The 23,558-nt window shown below is 40.4% G+C and overlaps 1 protein-coding gene across 2 annotated transcripts in view; it reads left to right on the forward strand.

Moving 5' to 3' along the window:
* Wdfy1 (WD repeat and FYVE domain containing 1) overlaps positions 1-20,457 on the forward strand; it is a 47,226-nt gene extending 26,769 nt beyond the window's left edge. The window contains exons 6-12 of one of the 2 annotated variants that reach the window (XM_070016006.1): positions 1,364-1,476; positions 4,721-4,847; positions 6,383-6,515; positions 12,606-12,707; positions 14,983-15,113; positions 16,264-16,372; positions 17,024-20,457. In XM_070016006.1, coding sequence (XP_069872107.1) covers positions 1,364-1,476; positions 4,721-4,847; positions 6,383-6,515; positions 12,606-12,707; positions 14,983-15,113; positions 16,264-16,372; positions 17,024-17,083 — 775 coding nt within the window. In that variant the 3' untranslated portion in view covers positions 17,084-20,457. The remainder of the gene's footprint in view (positions 1-1,363; positions 1,477-4,720; positions 4,848-6,382; positions 6,516-12,605; positions 12,708-14,982; positions 15,114-16,263; positions 16,373-17,023) is intronic. The other variant, XM_070016012.1, reaches the window with a different exon arrangement.
* Positions 20,458-23,558: the final 3,101 nt, after the last annotated feature.

Consider the following 23,558-nt stretch of genomic DNA (forward strand, 5'->3'; position numbering starts at 1 on the left):
AGGCCAGCCTATATGTAAAACTAACCCAAACATCTATGCCAAAGGACTGCTTGTGGCTCAGTGGTAGAGTTTTGCCTAGAAAGCTGGAGGCATGTGCTAACCCACATCTGTAATCCTAGTATTCAGGAAACAGGAGGATCACCAACTTGAGGCCAGCCTGGGACTATATAACCAGATTCTTGTCTCAAAAAAGAAAAATATGCTATACAGTTTAGATTCACAGGAGGAGAAATACTCACATGTTGTGTTTTAGATGAGCATTTCTGTCCTTCATGTGGTCTTTCACTAGTGATCTCTAGGACATGGCACAGAATCACAGCAGTGGCCTTGCTTGGTGCTCCTCTGCCCTGTGATTTGGAGCAATGGCTGTTATCTGACTGAACACAGAGGTTGCCCTACTGTGTTCATCCGTAAGCAGGAAGTAATGAGTTGCTACCAACAGTATAGATAGATAGGTAGATGGATGGACATACATACATACATACAGACAGACAGACAGATTAGATAAATAGATAGATAGATAGATAGATAGATAGATAGATAGATAGATAGATAGATAGATAGATAGATAGATAGATAGATAGATGAGTCCTGGGGCTTGAACCTGAGGCTTGGGCTCTGTTCTTGAGCTGCTTTGTGCTCAAGGCTAGCACTCTACCACTTGAGTCACAGTGTCATTTTTGGCCTTTTCTGAGTAGTTCATTGAGATAAGAATCTCGACAACTTTCCTGCCCAAAGCTGGCTTTGAACCGTGGTCCTCAGATCTCAGCCTCCTGAGTAATTAGGATTACAGGTGTAAGCCACTGGCTCAGTTAATGTATTTTAAATTGAAATTTACAATGACTCCTACAAAGAATTGCCTTTTGGATTGTTAAATAAATTAAATCATTGTCTTTATTTAAAACTGAATCATCCAGGCCAACAGAAAGATGGACTCATCCTATATCTGCTGTTGGTTTAGCATTGTTCTCAGAGATGTCTGATGAAAAGCTGTTTGACCCAATGTTTTCTTGCTAACCTCAATATTTAGCAATTTATTATGTTTTATTGTAACTTGATTATATCTGCCTGTCTTTCTAGTAGCTCTTGTTTTTCCATTGCCAGTTTTGAAGATATTATTACTTGATATATTAATGAGTTCTGAATGAATGAATGTGAACTTTCCCTGTAATTTTGGCTGGTTTAGTTTTTTCTTCCTGTATTTTGTGTGGTTTTTGTCTGAATATTTTTTTCATGCTATGGTGTTAGGTTTGTGTTTATTCTCTTTAAAATGCACTATTTTCTCTATTACAATATTGGTAATGCAGGTATTTTTGTGAGGAGTTTGAGATGGAATTTGTGTATAGCCTTAACTGTTTCTCAGATTTGATTTTGATACTCAGTATGCTTTTGTTGGAGATTATTCTGGACAGATCACACTCCTGAAGCTTGAACAGAACACGTGTTCTGTTATCACAACCCTCAAAGGACATGAAGGTAGGCACTGTGGTTACCCACCAGTTTCTCATCTAACATAAGCCACTGCATTGGGTGAGAGCCATAGTTCTCAACTCCTCACGATCTGTCAGTTTTCAGTTTGACTTCAGTTTGATGGGATAGAAGAAACTAAGTAAAAGTAAGCAGGGTGTTGGCTTCAATTTCATGTTGACAAAAAGTCCTTAAATTGATTGAATGAATAATGTTTTCTGTATTATCTTCCTAAATTAATTTACTATTTTTATTAGAACATCCAAGTTTCTTGTAATGATAAGACTTCTATTGATACTACTATTACTGCTGTGTTTCAAATTGGTCAGTATCTAGAGCCTTTAGCAAGCCTGTTAAGTGACTACAATTAGAAGATATATGTGGCTGGTTCAGGCTTATACTTAGGAAACTTATTCTAAGTAGGGACTTGGGGTAATGAATTAGTACGTAAACTTCCCTTATCTCTACAGTGCAGTGAGTTAGCAATATTGTGTGAAAGGATTGTGGTTGGATTGGATAACTTGCGTGCACATGTGTGCAATAAATCGTTTTCATAGAACACTAAGCCATTTGAAAGTCAGTTTTTTTTTTAAATTTTTTTTTAAATTTTTTTTATTGTAAAGATACTATACAGAGGGTTACAGTTACATGAGTGAGGCAATGAGTACACTTCCCCTTCCTCTTGAACATTGTTACCCCCTCCATTGTTTTCCCCCTACCATCCCCTCCCTCCCTCCCTTCCCCAAGGTTCTTTTTTTTTTTTTTTTTGATTGTGATTAAGTGATTACTTAATTTCCAGAAATTCACAGTATTGTGGAATAAGGTTGCTCATTTAAAGTCACAAGTTCATTCTAACTTTCCTGGAGCAAATTGTCTATCACAGTCTGTAATATATAACGGTGCTCATATGTTATATACCATATATGTGATCAGCAGCATGGGGATATTTAGTAGTGGTTCAACCAGATGAGTGGGAGTTCTTTGTTTCTTAAGTCCTGTTAGTTTTGTCATATCACCTAACATTTTGGATTCATCATCCACTTATCAGGGAGACCATGTACTGTTTGTCTCTTCGTTCTTGGCTTACCTCGCTCAACATGATTCCTTCTAGCTCCATCCATTTCCCTGCAAATGCCATTATTTTGTCATTTCTAATGGCTGCATAGTATTCCATTGTGTATAGATACCACAATTTTTGGATCCATTCATCTGTGGTGGGGTTTTTTTTTTAATTTTTTTTTTTTAATTTTTTTATTGTAGAGATACTATACAGAGGGTTACAGTTACATGAGTGAGGTAATGAGTACACTTCCACTTCCTCTTGAACATTGTTACCCCCTCCATTGTTTTCCCCCTACCATCCCCTCCCTCCCTCCCTTCCCCAAGGTTCTTTTTTTTTTTTTTTTTTTTGATCGTGATTAAGTGATTACTTAATTTCCGGAAATTCACAGTATTGTGGAATAAGGTTGCTCATTTAAAGTCACAAGTTCATTCTAACTTTCCTGGAGCAAATTGTCTATCACAGTCTGTAATATATAACGGTGCTCATATGTTATATACCATATATGTGATCAGCAGCATGGGGATATTTAGTAGTGGTTCAACCAGATGAGTGGGAGTTCTTTGTTTCTTAAGTCCTGTTAGTTTTGTCATATCACCTAACATTTTGGATTCATCATCCACTTATCAGGGAGACCATGTACTGTTTGTCTCTTCGTTCTTGGCTTACCTCGCTCAACATGATTCCTTCTAGCTCCATCCATTTCCCTGCAAATGCCATTATTTTGTCATTTCTAATGGCTGCATAGTATTCCATTGTGTATAGATACCACAATTTTTGGATCCATTCATCTGTGGTGGGGTTTTTTTTTAAATTTTTGAGATCACAAGATCACATTATTAAACAAGGCACAAATTAGAAGCTTTGGGCTTTAGACTGAAGAAGCAAAGAGCTGTTGAAAGAATTAATAATAGAGTATTTATGACAGTAGCTACTATTTTAAGTGTAACAAATGTATCTTGTCTATTTTAGCTAATCTCTGTAAGTAAAATAGGCTGCATCATATCGGGGACTTTTAGGGGAAGATGAAGAAGAACAGTAGATTAGATTTTGTGAGGAAGCAGAGGCTGGAGGGAAAAAATAAACCACATTTTTTTTTTTAGCAGTTTTCCCATGACCTCCAGACCCTTATGTGTTCTCTGGGCTCTGAGACAGATTAGTTGTGTTCATATTGGATGACTGTGGATGCTGCCAACCTCTAGTTGAAGGAGGATGGAAGCATAGGATTAAACAATGTAATATTCATGCAAAATTGTCCCCAGAAGCTTGTTTTGAAGGGTTCTTCATTCTCTTCCCTTTGATATTCTTTTGGGAAAGTTTTTAAGAAACTAATTTCTATCATTTATTAATATTCTGTATACCTACAGAATTACTATTAGCTGATGTATCAATTCAGCTTTATTAACTTTGTTAATAATGCTTTCCTAGTTAAATGGTAGTCAATGAACAGTGAAGAGATTCATTGAAAGAGAAAACTGCAGATACCCTTAGAGTGTCAAATTTGATATGCTAACCAATGAAGTAGGAAATGTAAGGTTTAGGTTTTTTGTTTTGTTTTTAACCAAAGTTTATTAACAGCAGACATTATGTTCTGAGTTAATTCATTTAATTTTCAAAAAACATAGCATTGTGTTTGGAATAGCCTAGGTTGACATCTCACTGACTACTGTAAGCTGTACTGAATTTTTTGATGAAGTATTTGTTGGGATTTTTTTTTAATCTCCAAAAGTTTTTTCCCCCCCAAAATACTGTTTCCCGGGATAATTTATTGGTAATTTATTTACTTGATAATTTATTGGTACAGAACAAGGAAAAACTTCTTTAAAAAATTTAAAGCTGGGGGCTGGGAAGGTAGCTCAGTGTTTGCCTTGCATGCATGAGGCCCTGGGTTCAATTCCTCAGCACCACATAAGCAGGAAAAGCCAGGCCCAGAGTTCAGGCCCCATAACTGGCCAAAAAATAAAAAAATACAAAAAAATAAAAAATTTAAAGCTGATGCTCCATCGAAAATCCGGGTGGATAATGGGTATGCCATGTCCTGTCTCTTGACCCATGAGGTCATGGTTGAAGGACCCTTTGTGTGACAAAAATAGCCTTACTCAATGGCTCAGCAGATCCTAGCTCAGTCTGTTACTGTCAGTGTGCACATCCTGACTCAGTTCTACATTTCTCTTTCCACTTTGCCCCCCACAGGGAGCATTGCCTGCCTCTGGTGGGACCCCATTCAGCGGTTACTCTTCTCAGGAGCATCAGACAACAGCATCATCATGTGGGACATTGGAGGCAGGAAAGGCCGGACGCTCTTGCTTCAGGGCCACCAGTATGTGACCATTCATGGAGGGACAGGGAAAGAATCTGAGGATGCAAGGAGCCAAAGGAAGCATTAGAGCTCTGTACCAACCCTAATTTTATTTATTTTTATTTTTGAGATTGAGTGTTGGCATTCAGTGTAGGCTGGCCTTGAACTTGGTATCTGTCTGCGACCTGAGCCGTTGAGTGCTAAAAGTAAAGGTGTTTAGGACCATATTCAGTACACCCTGTCTTAAGACAGTAATTTGATAAGCCCAAGTCTACTTTTACCTGCCTTTGTCAGGCTTAAATATCTGGTTTTAAAAAAAAAGTTCAGGATTTCTTAGTCTAAAGGGCACTTGCTACTTTCCTTCCCTAAGGAGTTATCACCCTGTTAAAATATCTGCTGAAGGGGCTGGGAAGGTGGCTCAGTGGTAGAGCGCTTGCCTTGCATGCATGAGGCTCTGGGTTCGATTCCCCAGCACCACATAAGCAAAAAGAAAAAAAGCCAGAAGTGGCGCTGTGGCTCAAGTGGTAGAGCGCTAGCTTTGAGCTGAAGAGCTGAGGGACAGTGCCCAGACCCAGAGTTCAGGCCCCACGACCGGACCCCAAAAAAAAAAAAATCTGCTGAAGGCAGGTGCTGCTGAGAGTTGCCAGTGAAGACTTTGACCTTGGCAGGTTGCATGCATTTCATTAGGAAGTAATATATTCAGCTGGGCACCAGTGGCTCATGCCTGCAGTCCTACCTACTTAGAAAGCTGAGGTCTGAGGATCCAGGCTCAGTGTCAGCCTGGGCAGGAAAGTCTGTGGGAATCTTATTTCCGTTTAACTAGAAAAAAGCCACAAGTGGAGCTGTAGTTAAAGTAATAGACTTATGCCATGAGCAGAAAAATAAGGGACAGTGCTCAATCCCTGAGTTCAAGCCCCAGAACCAGCATAGAATGAACAAACAAAAAAAAAGAAGAGAGGCATACCTTCACTCAGCATTCATCCTCCCCTAAGCTCTGACAATGTAATAGTTGAGGTCTTGTCTTCTAGTAAGTGAAAAGTGTTCCCTTCTTCCTGCAGTCAGTCAGCTGTAGTCGCAGTCAAGTTGAAATTTAGCCAAGGAAATATTAGGTACAAAGTTGACAGGTCAGGAGATCATTTCCCTGGCTTGTGGTGGACAAGTGTGATAAGCCTGAAGGAAGAGAGCAGATTTCTTTTACTTGTGTTTGTGTGTGTACATGTGTGTGTGGAGTGTGTGTGTGTGTGTGAGAGAGAGAGAGAGAGAGAGAAAGAGAGAGAGCGCGCGTGAGCGCATGATATCCATGCTGTCTGATTACTTGTTCCTGGAACCGTGTTCCAGGAAGCAAGTTAAACTGTGTCAGGAGCTTCCTTGACCTTTTCCAACTGGCCATTCTAAATGATAGACTTGAAAGTAGTTTACAAAAACTATGACTCTGTAAGTTCTAGGATGCCAAGTATAGTTTATTATACAGTTCTCATTGCCATGCCAAATGGTGATAAAATGCTGCTTGAATGTGGAGCTGAACTGATACGCCTGACCATCATTTATCCATCAAGACATGTGACTCTGTGTGACGTTGACAGTGACAGGGTGCAGTCGCTGTGCTACCTGCAGCTCACGAGGCAGCTGGTGTCCTGTTCGTCGGATGGTGGAATTGCTGTGTGGAACATGGACGTTAGCCGAGAAGAGGTGAGAGGCTCTGGTCACTAGTGAGCCCCCCACCCTGCCCCTTCACACTTCTGCCCATTAAGTGCAAGGCTGGCAGTGCTGCCATGGGGGTGACACTGTTCTGTCTCTGTCTTCTGGTCGCACAGGGTCCTGGGTGGCATTCTGCATTGCATCCTCCATGCATGTGTGAATGTCCACCAGTGACAAGTGGTGTGTGTTCAGATGGCTCAGAAGCTGGCACATGGAGACAGTCTCCTGCACTTGCAGGGATCTGGGCTATGGCAGACTCCCCATCCACTCAAAGCATTGGGTGGCCCCACAGCAGTCTTCTTGGAAGCCCCAGAAAGCATGTCTCAATGACATGCTAGATACTTGTCATTTTCCTGAGAAAGTGGATCCCTCCATCTCTGCTTTTTCAAGTGAGCTCTGCTCCTTTGAGTCCATGTCAACAAAACATTCTTTTGGGGGGCGGGGTCTGGTTGTGGGGCCTGAACTCTGGGCCTGGGCACTGTCCTCAGCTCTTTAGCTCAAGGCTAGTGCTCTACCACTTGAGCCACAGCACCACTTCCAGCTTTTTTTTTTCTGCTTATGTGGTGCTGAGGAATCAAACCCTCAAGCATGCAAGGCAAGCGCTCTACCACTGAGCCACCTTCCCAGCCCCAACAAAACATTTTTTTCAGTCAGTAGATCTAGAACACAGGGCCTCAAGTTCTTCGCTTTTGTATTCAAGGCTGGTACTCCACCACTTGACCCATGTCTCCACTAACGGCATTTTGTTGGTTAGTTGGAGATAAGAGTCTCACAAGACTTTTCTGCCCTGGTTGGCTTTGAGCCATGGTCCTCAGATCTCAGCTTCCTGCCTAGCTAGAATTATAGACATGAGCCACTGGCACTTGGCTAGCAACACAATTTTTAATGTAGCTGGGCCTCTAGTGGGACCTTGTTCAATAGATGTTTTACTTCTGAGCATCTGTTCACTCTTCCATAAAGAAAAACCATTGGATGAGATGTCTGTTTCTTATCAATGTTTTTGACTGTCTACAACCTCTTGGTCTTCTCTATTTTACTTATTTACTTTTGTGGTACTGGGGATTGTACTCAAGGCTTTGTACTTGTTATAGAAGCATTCTACCACATGAGCCACAGCCCCTGCCCTGTATGATTTTCAGCTTTTCAGATTGAGTCTCATGCTTTTGCCTGGGCTACACTCCTTGGACCGCACTCCTACCTCTGCCTCCCAAGTAACTGAGACAACAGGCCTGCACCATTGTACAAGCTTGTTTTTCAGATAGGGTCTTAGTAACTTTTGACTGTAGTTAATGATCATCCTGTTTCTACTTCCTAAGTAACTGGGATTACAGGAATGCTCTACCACACCCATCTTTTTCTATTTTGAGAAATGCTGCAGTGAATGTACTTGACCTTGTCATTGTGTGATTATTTAGTTATTCCCTACAGGCAAATTTCTAAAGATAGACCTTCTGGTGTAAGGATATATACATTCTTAAAGCTTTTTATAGCTGTCATCAGGTTTCCAACAGGATTTCCATTTTCATCCTCGTCAGCACTTGGACTATCTGTCTTTCTCAGCAACATCTATAGCCTGAGATGTCAATAGCAAGAGGATTGATTCCCAGAGAAGATTTTGGAGGATGTCAATAATGTATTAAAACCAGAAGCATTTATGGAGCCACCTACATGGTGGCCACTGGAAATGTAGGTGGCAGTGCATGATAAATGGTGCATTGACACTGCATTACTATTTATCATCTGTTACATGGCATCCCCCGATGGGTGCAGTGTGGCTTCCTCTGCATCAGTGTGGAGTATGGAGCCCTTGGCAGAGGACATACACCACATGGTAACCCAGAATGCTGCCAACCCTTGCACAGGGTCTGCTCTATTTTGTCTCTGATCATTTTTGAGTCAGATTCTCACTAAATAAACCTTGGTTGTTAGCATGCACCATAAGAAATAATGAAAGGATACAATGTTCAATGTTTTGAACAATAGTGGCATTACTCATTTCCAGATGTTATGGCTATCCTTTATGCTCTCTCTGTACAGAGATTCTTGCTTACCACCAGCTTCAATGTAGTGAAAGAAATAGACTACCCTATACATAACAAGATTCACTCAGTATTGTTAAGATATGCTGATTGCTGGGTTTTTCTAGTAACTTTGTGAGACAAGTCAGACAGGAAATTCTGATTATATGTCTGCTGATTAACTTCTCTTTTTGGATATTCTAAAAAGTCTTGGGAAAGCTTAAAGTAACATTAGCTTAGTATTGCAGAATTGTAATACTTTGCTTTGAAGATCTATTTGAGCTATGCTTTATAGCTCTCATCTAGAACAGCTAATTGATTGTTCTGTTCATAGGTTGGTCTGTCAGTTTTCAGTCTTCAGAAAGAGAAAGAGGAGGGCAAGAACCCTGGAGGCTTAGGGAAGGAGATTGCTGGAGCTCTGTTATAGATTTAACCACATGGGTGTCAGTACACTGTTATTATCCTTGGTAAATTCTTTTTAGAAAGTACTCAGAAAGTAGGAGGAGCAGGAGCCTTCCTTTAAGTTACATAATTATAGACTGTGTTGGTACATGTATGGAAAGAAAACACAGTCCTATCTTTCAAAGTGCTTCCTGTGTGGGCAGTTGATTTCCTTTTTAGAAGAGATAAGGAAGCAGACAGTATCCAAAAAAAAAAAAGGAAAAAAAAGAGACATGATCCAATAGGTTTGGTTTCCAGTTGAGAATAGTATAGAAGTAGCAGCTTTTGATCTATAAATTCTGACCCTGAGTTTTTGTTTTTGTTTGTTTTTTTCTTGCTGGTACCGGGTCTTGAACTCAGGGCCTGAACACTCTCCCTAGCTTTTTCATTCAAGGCTAGTGCTCAGCCACTTTGAGCCACAGCACCATTTGCGGCATTTTGGTGGCTAATTGGAGGTAAGAGTCTTATATTTTTTATCTGCTTAGGCTCGCTTCAAACCATATCCTCAGATTTTAGCCTCCTGAATAGCTAGGATCTGAGTCTGGGTTTATGTGATTTATAGGACTCCCAGAACTATGGCAGGGGGGAAGAGCCCAGGCTCTCCAGCTCCACACACTTGCCTGGAATAGCCTTCCAAGTCGCCAGTGAGTGATGGCTGGAGAGTTTCCAGACCACTGGGGATGCCATTGTCCTCCTCACTGTCAGAATGCATGAAGGCCTGCTCCCTCACCAGATTACAGTTATAGAGGATTCTTCTTCCGGAAGTAGGCAGAAAATACACATAAGCAAGTAATAAGAGCTTAGAGTATGAGTCCTTTTTTAAAAAAAAAATAAAGAAGTTTTAACTAGCAGATTACAGAATGAATACTATTTTATACATAGTATTAAAGTGGATTATTCTTGTTCTGTGTTCTTTGCTGAGGATCAAGATGTGAAAAAGAGCTGGTCATCTTTTTTTTTTTTCCTCTTTTTCCTTCTCTCCTTTTCCTTCCTTTCCTTCTGAGTTTGGAAGTGGTTAATTCCTCTTGAGAGCCATACTTCTGATTTTTGGGTGATTAAAGTTTGCTTTTGAAGATACTTGTTTTGTAAGGTAATTCTTAAATGACAGTGTATGGCCAGGCAAAGTAGAAAATTGAGCAAATTAACTGTATTTGAAAGAAAATTTGTTTTAGAGCCTTGCTTTATTATAGCTAGCATTTTGGGTACAATAAGCATGGGAAATACAGAGTGGGCAATTTTTTGTTGGTTATTCCCATTAAAGCCACCATGGTGTCCCTGTTAGACTCCCTGGTCCCCACAGAAGGTAGTTTAACAAGAACCTTTTCTGCTGATTTTCACTGGACCTGACTGGTTTGCAGGACTACATTCAAGCCTGTCCCAGACATAAGATGAAAAAAATCTGTGTCCCTCCCCTGCAACCAGATGTTTGTGCTGTTCGCAGCACAACCTGTTGTGCTTCCTCAAGGGATGTGGTTGCCAGGCAGTGTTCCAAATCATGCTAGCCTTCATTACCAGCTCTGTTTAGTTGCTTAGGGAGACAGGAGTAGCTCTACACCAGGGTGAGCATCTTCCTCCGTGGTTGCCCATTCTCCATCACTCTTCCTTTCTCCCTGCTCATTTCCAACAGTGTACCCCTCCTGCCCCCCTATGGAGAGCCTGTTTCAGTCTACTTGGGAGTGCCTTGCTTTTCCCACCCCTAAAAGACATTTCTGATGGTTGTCTTATGCCAGGGATTTCCAGTGACATAACCAAAATGAAAACTATGATAGCCCCAAATTTGGATACAATAGGAGACAAGATAACCATTCCTCCTTTTAAGCCCTCACTCCTGTGAAATTTGTAGAAAGCCTACCTTCACTAACTCTTCTAAATGTCAGTTTGCTGATTCTGGAGTTTGAACTCGGCCTTGCCCTTTCTCTTTTGGTTTTTTACTCAAAATGGTGTTCTACTCAGCACTTGAGCCACACTGCCACTTTTGAGTTTTACTGGTTAATTGGGGATAAAAGTCTTATGGACTGTTCTTCTTGGGCTGGTTTTGAACTGTGATTCTCAGATCTCAGCCTCCTGAGTAGATAGGATTACAAATGTGAGCTAAGATTCAACTTTTTAAAAATGTTTTTATTGTGAAAATACTGTACAAAAGGGTTACAGTTACATGAGCAAAGTAATGAGTTCATTTCTTATCAAGCATTGTTGCCTTCTCCTTCATTTTTCCCCTACCATCCCTTCCCTTCCACCTCCACAACACAACTACACTTTCTTCCCCGCCCCCCCCTTAAATTGTAAAGTTCGTTTTTCAACTTTTTAAAATGAAGAAAAAATTACTTCCTATACCATGATCTATGGATTAATTTATGGGAACTGTTATTTACTATTTGATTATACTCATTTAACAATTGTTAGTAATTAGTTAGACCATCTTTTTAAAGTTTTAGTATTATAATCAAGTACAATTGATAATTTTCTGGTTTAGAGAAATATTTTCTAAGTTCCTGATAAAGTCTTGGAACTTTAAATTCTGTTTCACCCAAAATGCACAGAATGTCAGCCACAGTGGCTAAAGCTAGTACTCCTAGCTTCTTGGGAAGTAAAGATGGGGGATGATGATTCACAGCCCTTCTGGACATTAAGAAGAAAAAGGTCATGAAACTCCATCTCAGTCAATGGCTGGGCATGGTAGTGTATGCCTGTCTTCCTCAGCAACATGCAGAAAAACAAGATGGGAAATTACAGCCCATACTGGCCTAGGCTTAAAGTGAGATCTTACTTCAAAAAAGACCAGTAGGATGGGCTGGGAAGGTGGCTCAGTGGTGGAATGCTTGCCTTGCATACCTGAGGCCCTGGGTTTGATTCCTCAGCACCACATAAGCAAAAAGAAAAAAGCCAGAAGTGGCGCTGTGGCTCAAGTGGTAGAGTGCTAGTCTTAAGCTGAAGAGCTGAGGGACAGCGCCCAGGCCCAGAGTTCAGGCCCCACGACTAGACCAAAAAAAAAAAAAAGACCAGTAGGAGAAAAAGAGTCTGGAGGTGTTGCTCAAATAGTACCAATAAATACTCATTTCTTGGTGTGGGGAAAGAAATATAAAGCTTATGGCTCAGCCGAGGCTGTAGAATTGTGGTGCCAATCAGGAGGAAGGGAGACTGCTTCTCAGAGACCTGAGATTTGGGGGTAGGGAAGTAGTGAAGGGAAGGGCCAGCTAGCCTAGCCTGATGCTCATTCCAGAGGCCTAGCATATAGTTACATCTTGTTGGCTTTCTCTTCTCAGTTACCTGTGACCCTAAAGCCTTTCTCAAGAAGTGGTAGTTTATCAGATTCTGCAAGAAACAAAATGTTTTACTCAACTGGATGTAGATCACAAATGATTTAGCTTTAAATAGAAATATATAGACAGCCCTTAATAGTTTACAATAAAAATGTAACTAATTGCTCACTCTTACCTGTAGATTACAGATTGAACAACACTGTAAACAGTAAATTTGTAGTCAATCTTGGAAATTCAGATAGGATGTTGATTATGGTAGCCAGCTAAAAATTAAGAAGAAGCACGAATCCTAGCATGTTCTAGACGCTCCCATGTTTAAATGTGCAGACGTGTTGATGATGTCTTCGACTCTGCTCCCACAGGCTCCTCAGTGGCTAGAGAGTGATTCCTGTCAGAAGTGTGAGCAGCCCTTTTTCTGGAACCTAAAGCAGATGTGGGACACGAAGACACTGGGTTTGAGGCAGGTGAGTAGCCATGGTGAATGGTCTCTCTGTGGATTGTGTTTGCAGTATGTATATCATTAATCTGTTATTTCTTTTAGAATCCTATGTTCTGGCAAATGCTGTTAATTCTTATTCTCTAAAACAATTTTTCTTTGTTGATACTGGGGTTTGAACTCTGGGCCTCACATTTGCTGGGTAAGCACTCTGCCTCACTAGCCCTTATATATAACAATTTGCTGAAGCCAGTGATATATTACCATATGTTACCATTCCATTGGCTGTCCTGCACTGGAAAAACAGGGATATATAAAAGCCCCCGATAATCCAATTTTAAATTAGTGAAAGATCTTTCAACTTTGGACTGTTACTTACTGAAGTCAGTATTTCATCCAGTCAGTTATAAAATTAGGCTAAATAGGGCATGTAAATGTATGCCTTATGCTGTCACAAATAGGTAAGGGATGGCAGTTGAGTTTTCTTTCATTGGGTTACTCTCTGACCCAATGAATTTTTTTCCATGTAAGTATATCTGGAGCATTCTTATTATAAATATTTTGAATAGAACATTTTTTAACTCACTTATTTATTTTTGTGTTGGTACTAGGGCTTAAACTCTGGGCCTCAGGCTCTCCCTCACTTTATTTTGCTTTAGGGCTGATGCTCTGCCACTGAGCCATGCCTCTGTTAGAGGCTTTTGGCTGGTTAATTGGAGATAAGAATCCTGTGGATTTGTCTGCTCAGGCTAGCTTCAAACCTTTATCCTCAGATTTCTGCCTCCTTGAAATAACTAGGATTATAGGCATTAGAGATCAGCACCTGTTGTATGTTTTTTTTTAATTTTTAAATTAAATGTGTTCCAATATGCCTGTTGCACAAGGTCTTCATGTAATACTAAAGTTCTCCCACAAAATATATTTCTACTGCAGCTTGAAGGTAGCCACTAACTCAGGGTGACATGAATGTATGCAGGTAAGTAAAAGGAATGCTGTTATTCCTTTAATACTGGTTGTATTCCTATGAAGGATTAACCTGAAGTCTACGTGTTAATAAGCACTCTTTATAATTTCCCTCTCACAGCTGCTCTCTACAAAGTCTGCTGTGAGACTGGCCTAATGCTCTGAAATGGCCCCTAAATTCTGTCATTAGCCAAGTTCTCACAATGCATGTCCAGTTTGTAAGTTGTGCATTGTAACTAATGAGTGAGGTATTCTTCATTACTTGTAATGGAAATACAAAAGAATAAGTTTTATTCTTATACCTTAACAAGTAATAGAAGGGAGAGAAGAGGTATTGGTTGCTAGGCATTTAGTGATGATGCATCTAAATCAGTAATAATAGATTGCTTGGAATGTTCTTGAGACTTAATCACAATCTGAGAAGTTGAAATAGCAAATATATGATTATATATACTCATTTCCTAATGAGTGTGTCACATTAAAACTTGGAAGTTAGAGATAAGAATACATTTTCCTTCTAACAATCTTCAGTGATTAGATTCCTGAATGAACCTTTAAAATTTTTATTTTTTGTTATTAGAAAGGTAATATACAGAAGGGTTACAGTTATATGTCAGGAAATGCATACATTTCTTTTTGGATAATGTTACCTTTGACCTCACTCTCTCCCAGTTTTTCCCTCCTATTCCCACCCACAAGTTGTGTCATTCATTTTCAACATAATGTCTAATTAGGGAAGTTGCGCTCTGGCTCAAGTGGTAGAGTGCTTGCCTTGAGCTGAAGAGCTGAGGGAGAGCGCCCAGGCCTAGAGTTCAAGCCCTATGACCACCACCACCAACAACAACAACAAAAAAGCAAACGTAATATCTAGTTAGTACCACTGCTGTATTTGTTCATCCTTTGTCCCTCCATTTCTGTGTTTCCTCTTACCCTCCCCCAAACAGATAAATGAACAAACAAGACAAAAGAAAAAACAAAAACAACAACAAAGAAAAGACCTGGTTTTCATTTCCTGAAGTTCATTTTGATAAATATTATTTTATATGATCAAAGACACATAGGCATTATACCTTTGTCTTCCTTCCCTGAGAGTGTCCTCCTTTGGCTGAACTTTTAATGTTTGCTGCCTGGAGCAACATTTGACCCAACAAAGAGATCCTGAATATGTTGAAATTGTCTGGCTTTTGAGTATCAGTTGATATACTGGGTGGTGATTAGAACTCAAGGCCATCCTTCCCTGTTCCCATTTCCCAACTTGAAAGGGAAGCCTGGTGTACTGAGGAAAGGTTGCCTTGTGCACTAGGACAAGGCTGACTCCATTTTCTCTGTCTCTTGGGAAGCATCACTGCAGGAAATGTGGGCAAGCCGTCTGTGGCAAGTGCAGCAGCAAACGTTCCAGTTACCCGGTCATGGGCTTTGAGTTCCAGGTCCGAGTTTGTGATTCCTGTTACAACTCAATCAAAGATGAAGAGTGAGTATGCATAGATCTTTCTCTTCCTGCCTACTTCTCCTTCTGATGAATGAACAGACAGCCTGAGAAATGATCCAAATGTCTATCTACTATCCCTCTGTCTCTTTAGAGCTTTCCAAGACATTTCTAATGAGAAATTTCTGTCCTAGCTTTTTGACTTTGGATTGCTACTCTGTATTTCAAGCTATCCCATTGCCTGAGACAGATGTCTTCTTGAACACTTGTAAGGCCTCCTTGACCACTCCAGCAGCTGTCTAGGTATTCCTGAGCGCTGAGGCCCACAAGGCTCTAGGCAGGGACCAGTTATGTATGGATAGCCAGGTGTTGGTGGCTCATACCTGCAATCCTAATTACATGAAGGCTGAGACTGGGAACATTGTGGTACAAGGCCCGCCCAGGCAAACACATCTGAGAGACTCTATCTCCATGAGGGAAAGCTATATGCAGTAATGTATGCCTGTGATCCCAGTGATGATGAGAAGCCTAAAACAGGTAGATCACAGCTCAGGTATACATGTGGATAGAAAATGGAGTTGGTCCTATTCTAAAAAATAACCAGTGAAAAACAGGGCTGGAGCCATGGCTTAACAGTTTTGTACCAGCCCAGTCTGAGTTCAAACCCCTAGCCCTACAAAAGTCAATAAAAGTTACTTTGAATGTTTTATAAAGCTCCCCCCACCCCGCCTGAAGTATTGGTATTGAATCCAGAGCCTGATGCATACAATATCACTGAGATATACTCAGTCCTTATCAAATCTTTTATAAACCTGTGGTTTATTTTGCTGAGCTTGAACTTGCATGACTTTTTTTTTTTTTTTTTTTTTTTTGGTCTACCACTTGAGCCATTCCTTCAGTCTTCTGCTTTTTGCTGGCTCACGGAAGATAGAGTTCCATGGACTTTCCTGCTCAAGCCAGCTTCGGACTGTTATACATACTGAAGGTCTTAGCTTTCTGGTAGTTAAGATTACAGATGTGAGCAACCAGTACCAGACACTGTCATTCTTTAAGTATAAAGTTGGTTTTCAAAACCACAGCCACATTTAAGAATCTGATTTTATCACTGTTAACTGTATTTGTACAACTTACATTGCTTTCAAAAAAATTCCTTAACTCCAGGCACAGCAGGTAAGTTTCTCCTTTCTCTTGTTAGTCGGACTTCTCTAGCAACTTTTCATGAAGGAAAGCATAACATTTCCCACATGTCCATGGACATTGCCAGGGGACTGATGGTGACCTGTGGCACGGACCGCATTGTCAAGGTAAGCTTGCCTAATGGTTAGTGTCTTGAGTTTAGATACCTCCATCGTCAGCCTGTGGTTTCTGACTGGCAAGATTGCCTTCATTTCTTATCAGCAACCTATTGCCGATGGATAGCCAATGGGTCTTCATGGTATCTCCCTTTGTCCTGGTAGTCTAGCCCAGAGAGCTCGTAAGGGCATGCTGTCACTTTCTGTGTATGCTGAGCTTGCCCAGGCTTCTCTTCCCAGATGGCTGAGGCTTTGCTCGCTGTGTATCTTCCTTCCCAGTTAGTGCCACCTGGGTCCTGGACAGAAGGCAGCTTCCCTGAAAGAAATAACTGCTCCGTTTTTTATGTCATCTCTAGGTTACTAACAGAAATTGAAAAAAGAAGTTAGATGCTGCGTACACCACTCAAGTTAGGAAACTATGAAATAGTTCATATTCCCCATGGGCTTTTGAATTAAACACTCAGATTTACAGTAATGCATTATTACAATCTTTTTGTAGGCAGAGAGAGAAGTGTACATTTCGATTATGCTTTGTTGAACTGCTTTGTTTATCCCTGTGTATGTAGTCAGGTTTTGTTTTCACGGTTAGCAGAAGTTGGGCGGAGTCTTGGTGTTTGACCCCACAATGAGAAGGCACTCTCCACATATCTCATCTTCTTGTAGATCTGGGACATGACGCCTGTGGTGGGCTGCAGTCTGGCAGCGGGGTTTGCGCCACACTGATCCAGGTGCTGGGTGATGGCGACACCTCAGGAACAGCTGCCTCCGCCAGATGAAACCCTTCCTATGTAGCTGGACAGCCGCCGTCACAGGAAAGGATAGTGGCTACCGAGAAACAAATCGGCATTTTTTAAAAGGAATAAAATGTAAAGGTGTGTGGGGGGGCATCTGTGGAACTCACCTGCGGGGACTAATGTGGAAATGATCTGTGTAGGAACCCCTTCCTGAGGAAGGGGGAAAGCTTGCTCGTGAACAGTGAGCGCGGGCATGAGGAAAGAGGAGTGTGTATTGAGTGAGTTTTAGAAGGGAAACAATTGGAAGGGAAGTGGATGCTTAGAACTTTACAAAAACAGTCCCAAGTCCAAACCCACATCTGTCAGAGTGCTGGCCTCCCCTGGGCCCAGGCTTTCTGTTGTCAGAGCAGGAGCTAGGGAGGAGGGCTATCCTCTCTTTGTCAAGGGGGGGGCACCACTTGTATGTGACTGTCTACTCTTAGTTGTTGATAAACTTCTTAAAAGGCATTTGTTCTCTTCAGAGAGTGCCATCACCTGGTCTCAGCCTTGGATTTGCTTTAGTCATTTGTGTTGCAGCCAGTGTGTGTCATGTAACCAGGAAAGTCCCCTACTCTTCCCCCCACATGTGTTGTGAGGACAAAGCTTCCTTATGGTGCTGTTAACATGAGTCATGTGGTCACCAGACATTTTCTTACTGTAGCTAGTAACAAGTAATAGAAAACCCAGGCAATGGTGATGGGATAGAGTCAGTTCCATAGAATGGGAGCTATCTGTTCCTACTAAAGACACCTTTTATGTGGAGTCCCAACATAAGCCCCTGCGATGTGGTGGAAGTTTATTGTGTCCCTCAGAAAAGTGCTCCAAAGCTTTGTTGGCTTTTAATCATAACTAATGTAATTTATTTTTCATAGGAGAATATGGATGGCTCAGAACTGTAATCGTTAATCAGGTCCTATCAGAATTCCTTACTTACAAATCACTTCCATCATAGCTGGTGAAAGTTGTTTCAAACATATTCTTAAAGTGCTTGGCCACAAAGTTTAGGTTAAGGAGGAGATGGAGGAGAACAAGTCTGCCTTTAATAATACAGATGGGTACATGTGTGTGTTTTGATAGTAACACATGTATCCATTATTGTAGAGCTATGAAAGCAAGGAGAGAAGGTCCTACTTTTCTTTTTTGGTGCCAGTACTGGGGCTTGAACTCAGCTCAAGGCCCTTGCTCTATCACTTGAGGCACAGGTCTACATTCTGGCTTTTTGATAATTTATTAAGTTTCTCACAGACTTTCCTGCCCAGGCTAGCTTTGAAAGGATCCTCAGATCTCAGCCTCCTGAGTAGCTAGGATTAGAGGCTTGAACTACTGGCACCTGACAGGCCTACTTTTTTAAAGGACAGATATAAACATAGATTAGCAACAGTATTTTTGTGAATCTTACTAATGGATATTGAGTTTTTCTTTTTTTTTTTTTTAAAAAAGACTATTGCATCATTGTACAAGAATCATTGCAAGACAACGTGATAATTGAAAAACTAAGGGACTAGATCTGCTTTATTAACACAGCTTACAGGGATGAAAAGGTTTAAGACAGGAAATCAAACAGGTCTTAATGGCCATGGCCATGTAATACACATAAAACACAATAAAGCACACCATGTTTTGTAATGCTCTACATAAAAGTACACTTGTCTTTGGAAATAAGGCTGAGTGAAGGATTTGGTTGCTCCTTATAATTTTGTGTTACATCACTTGGAAAAGCTGTTTGCTTTAAAAATCTCTTCCATGACTGTACAATGTGTGTCCGTAACATAGTTTGGAAGTAAAACTGAGCAATGATTACTCGAAAACTACAGTGTTAGATATTGGATTTTTTTGTAGAACTGCTCTTCTGGGCTTCCATTAAGTCCTGAGAGGAAACCAGGAGATGATTGAGTCCTTGCCCTGTGGAAGAGCACTGAGCTGTGGTTTTGTTTTTCTTTATCTTCTGTAAAATGTGACTTTTCCATGTCTGTGTTAAACTGAAAGGAGTAGAAAAGCTGTTGAGAATGCTCCACAGCCAACAGGCTTTTTTTTTTTGTCTTAAAAACTGTTGATATTAAAAAAAGAAATCAGATTTTCTTAGAAAATGGAAAGTTGTTTTAGATCTTCTAGAGGGAATATAAGTCAAGGAGAACATTTATATTTAAGGAAGAATTGGAGTGGGGTTCATTAGGGAAGGGTATGTATTCCTCCTTACCTGAGCCTAATGAGTTACTATTTATTTGTCAGCTGATCTTGTCTCTATTGTGTATTATATAGCATAATGGGGTAATATTTTTTATAGAGGTGGGCAAAACTTATTTTCGCAATTTTACAACTAGGCACACAAGGAAAGGTACCAATAGGTTTATGGTTACTGCCTTACATTGACTGTGTTTCTCTTAAATGGGTCATTTAAGATAGTTCTTGAGTAACATGTCACTGTCCTTTCATTCCTGAGTTCTCAAGTTCATTTGTACAAATAGGTAGGGATTGGGAAGTATAGGAAGTCAGAGAAGACCCTTCTATTAGAGCTAGTTTATGTAATAAGGAAATGTCAGTTCTTCATTATCAACATGCTTTTAAGTTAGCCTTTGCTAGTCCAAATGATAGAATTAACACTTGAGCATTAGATAGAAATCACTACTGAAATCATTATTCATTACATTATAAACCTCCCTATATTATATCCTAGTTCCATTGCTACTTAGAGGAAACAAACAAAAAGCTTTGTTTTATCCCCAGCAATTCGATTTATTAGCATCTGTATTTTTTAACTGTTGAAAATAATCCAAATATGTTAATAAATGCACACAGCAACTCCAACCCAAGAAAATATTTTCTAAAATCAATTTACAGTCAAATACTTTTTACTTGCATTACTAAATCTGGTGTTCTACTAAAAAGTAAGAAACCAGTTCCTATTAATGGTAAAACCATCTGCTCATTATAAATGTGAGAGATTTAACAAATAAGTAATACATGCTGTATTTATCCAAGTGTCTATTGCTTAGTTGTTAATTGTGGGCAGGTTATTGAGTGTCTTGTCTATTTTCTGCAGTTTACAATACTTCTTTGAGTATGTTGAAGTTTAATTGTGCAGCAAATTTATATTAGAGTACAATTTAAAGGTTTTCTCTACAGCCTTTTTTGACTGGGGAAGCAAAAAGTGATGTCAATTAGTAAACTTTGTTCTTGTACTAGCTATGTTTCTAGAAGACATGGTGCCCTGTATATTCCCAGAGAGCCTAGAAAACCATTGTTCATTGCTCCTCTTTGTGAGTTCTGTTTTTGTGGGTTTTTTTTTTTGAGAATACACATAAATAAAATATTCCTTGCTTGTTACTGTGCTGCCTAATTTAGCTTTTGTTATGTTTGATATGAATATAGGTGAGTAACAGTGTCATTCTTCTATATGCTTCTGCAAGTGTTTTTCTCCCAGGTCTATTTTACAGATGAGAAAACTAAGAAAATTCTGGCTGTCATCCAGTCTCACTTGAAAGCCCATGCGTACTCCACATGCCCCATCTAATGTGGCATGGCATGAAGCTACATGTGCAGGAGGTAGGTAGTGTGATCTTTGTCACAGTCTTGCAAGGAGGTCTTGATTTCCCAGCCAAGGCTTAGGATATGTAGCTCTCCATGTACCAAGCTCAGGATCTGTAGGCTATCCATGCACCATGCTGCACAGAGAGATCACAATCCAAGCTCTGCTGCTCCACTAGGGCAGTTCAGGAGAGCTGAGTCCTCAACTAAGGCAATGAGAGATTGACTTCGCCAGTCAGGTTACTGTGTAGTTCTCAAAAATAAGTAGGGCTTTTTCTTTTTTCTTTCAGCATTGAAGGACTTTTTTTTTTTTTTACTTGTTTTTTATTGTGAGAATACTGTACAGAGGGGTTACAGTTACATGAGCAAGGTAATGAGTACATTTCTTCTCCAGCATTGTTGCCTCCTCCTTTGTGTTTCCCCTACCATCCCTTTCCTCCCACCTCTTCAGCTACAGCCCCCTCAACACCCCCCCATCTCCCCAACCCCCCACCTAAATTGTAAAGCTTGTTTTTTGACATAGCGTCTTGTACATCTCATTGTTGCAATGGGTCAATCTGTATCCCTATTTAAACAATTTGTTTTTTCCCTTCCCCTCCCCAAATTATACCAACATCAAATACAGTGAAAACAGGGTTTATACCGTGGGGGTATAAAGCAACAAAAAAATCACATGATACTTTATAAATACGTTAGAAACAATAGCAAGGAAGAAAAAACCACTTGTGTCCCTATATTGGGGTTCATTGAGAACAAATAAGAAGATACATAAAGCAAAATTTTGTAAGGAGGTTTTGTTGGTTTTTACTGGGATTTTGAACCCAGGAGCTTAACCAGAAAGGCACTTTACCACTTGAGTCATGCCTCCAGTCCTTTTTTGCTCCTGATTTTTCAGATAAGGTTTCCAGTTTTTTTCCTGGGCTCACCTTGGACCAAGATCCTCCCACCTCCACCTCCACCTCCATAGTTGCTGGGATTATAGGTGTAAACTACCATACCCAGCCCTGAAATAAGAGACTTTCCCTTTCCTTTTTTCCTTTTCTTGACAGTCCTGGAGCTTGAACTCCGGTCCTGGGTGCTGTCCCTGAATTTCTTTGTTCAAAACTAATATAGTGCCACGTGAACCACAGCTCCACAGCTTCTGGCTTCTTTGATAGTTAATTGGAGATAGGAGTCTCATGGACTTCCCTGCCCAGGCTGGCTTTGAGCTACAATCCTCAGATCTCAGCCTCCCATTAGTTATGATTACAGGCATGAACCACAGGCACCTAGCTTCACTGGCTATTTTTATGATGGGGTCTCCTTACCCATGCTGGAGTCACAGTCTGACTACTTTCATGCTTCCCATTGTTCAAGGTATCACAAGTATATAACATTGCACCAAGCTTTCTCTGTGGACCCAGGGTCTTCTAGATATTTTCACCTGGCTAGTCTGATAGTGACCAGTCTCTTGTTACATGTGCATACCATTACCTAGATGTGGTTGAGATGGGGGTCTCACACACTTTCCTTCCTGATTTGACCCCAGACCAAGACTCTGCTATTCTTAGCCTCTCAAGTAGCTAGGATTACAGGTGTGTGAGTCACCAGCACTGGCTAGGGAATATTATTCTTATTGGCAATACTTGGGTTTTAACTCAGTGCCTTGCACTTGCTCAGCTTGCTTGTTTTGTTGATGCTCTACCATTTGAGCCATGCCTCGAACCCTATTTTTTGCTTATTATTTTGGAGATAATCTCTTGTAGACTTTTCTGTCCAGACTGACTTTGAACCACAGTCCTCCAGGTCTCAACCTCCCCAGTAACTGGGATTACAGGTGTTAGGCACCTACACCCAGTGAAAGTATTTTTTTTTTGAGCAATTGCAAGTTGGCTTAAATGCTTTATATTGACTTACCACATGTTTTTCTGTATGTTTGTGTTTTGATTCTGGAGATGCATGGTATTTTGGAGCATTTTTTCCCATCTCACCTAAAATCCTGAAGGATTTCCTTTCAGTAAGAGTCTGTCTTGTTTGTATTCAGTGCCCATCACGCAAAATCTACTGTATCCTTGAAGTCTTGAACCCTCTGCTTTTTCTACATCTTTTCTGTTCATTGGTTTAACAGATAGCAAAAGAAGGTAACTTTCCACTGTTTGAAAACGCTACATTGGACTGAAAGTGTAGAAAGTTCTGCTGTGTTCTTTCTTTTTCTTTTTGAATTAAGTGATTTTATTAAAAAAGCAAACCAGTTGTCTAGTTACATTTCTCTCCCCTCCAAAACCCAAATGATAGTAACTGAATCTCTAGGCAATGTATTTAAAGTTGAGAAGATTAAAAATTAATTGAAATAGAGTCCTCAGGTCCAATTAAGAGCCCTGCTTCATACATACCAGTTGTTCTTTTCCAGTTGTTGGAGTTAGAGGAATTAGCAACTTTAGTAAGTGGGGACATCTGGTTGAGTTAGCCCAGGTGATAGGAAATGAAATATCTGATCATGAAAAGAGGAAGAATGAGAGAAGAGGGCACATAGACAACACATTTTGGTCCTTTCTGGATTTACTTCTGCGAAAACAATATTTTTTTTAAGGTGCTGGGTTTTGCACATGTGAGCAAGTGCTCCACCACTGGGCTATCCTTCAATCCCTAGAAAACAATTCTGCTGGTTGCATGGCTTAGCAGTAAAGCCACCTATCTGGCCAGCGTGAACCCCCAAGTTCAAACTCCAGTACTCCAAAAATAAGTTAAAAAACAGAATAAAAAGTAATTCTTTATTCTGGAAACTTGGAGATTGTTCACGTACCTTCATATTTATTGCATCTTATAGTCAGGTAGGGCATCTGATGCCTTTTGCTATAGGAGCCCTGTTTAACTTCAAATGTGTGCTGAAAGCAAGTTTGAGGATATAAACCTCAACATAA

This window comes from Dipodomys merriami, unplaced genomic scaffold (assembly GCF_024711535.1).
Source record: "Dipodomys merriami isolate MVZ:Mamm:240054 unplaced genomic scaffold, mDipMer1.0.p SCAF_1, whole genome shotgun sequence".
In the NCBI taxonomy this organism is placed as follows: Eukaryota; Metazoa; Chordata; class Mammalia; order Rodentia; family Heteromyidae; genus Dipodomys; species Dipodomys merriami.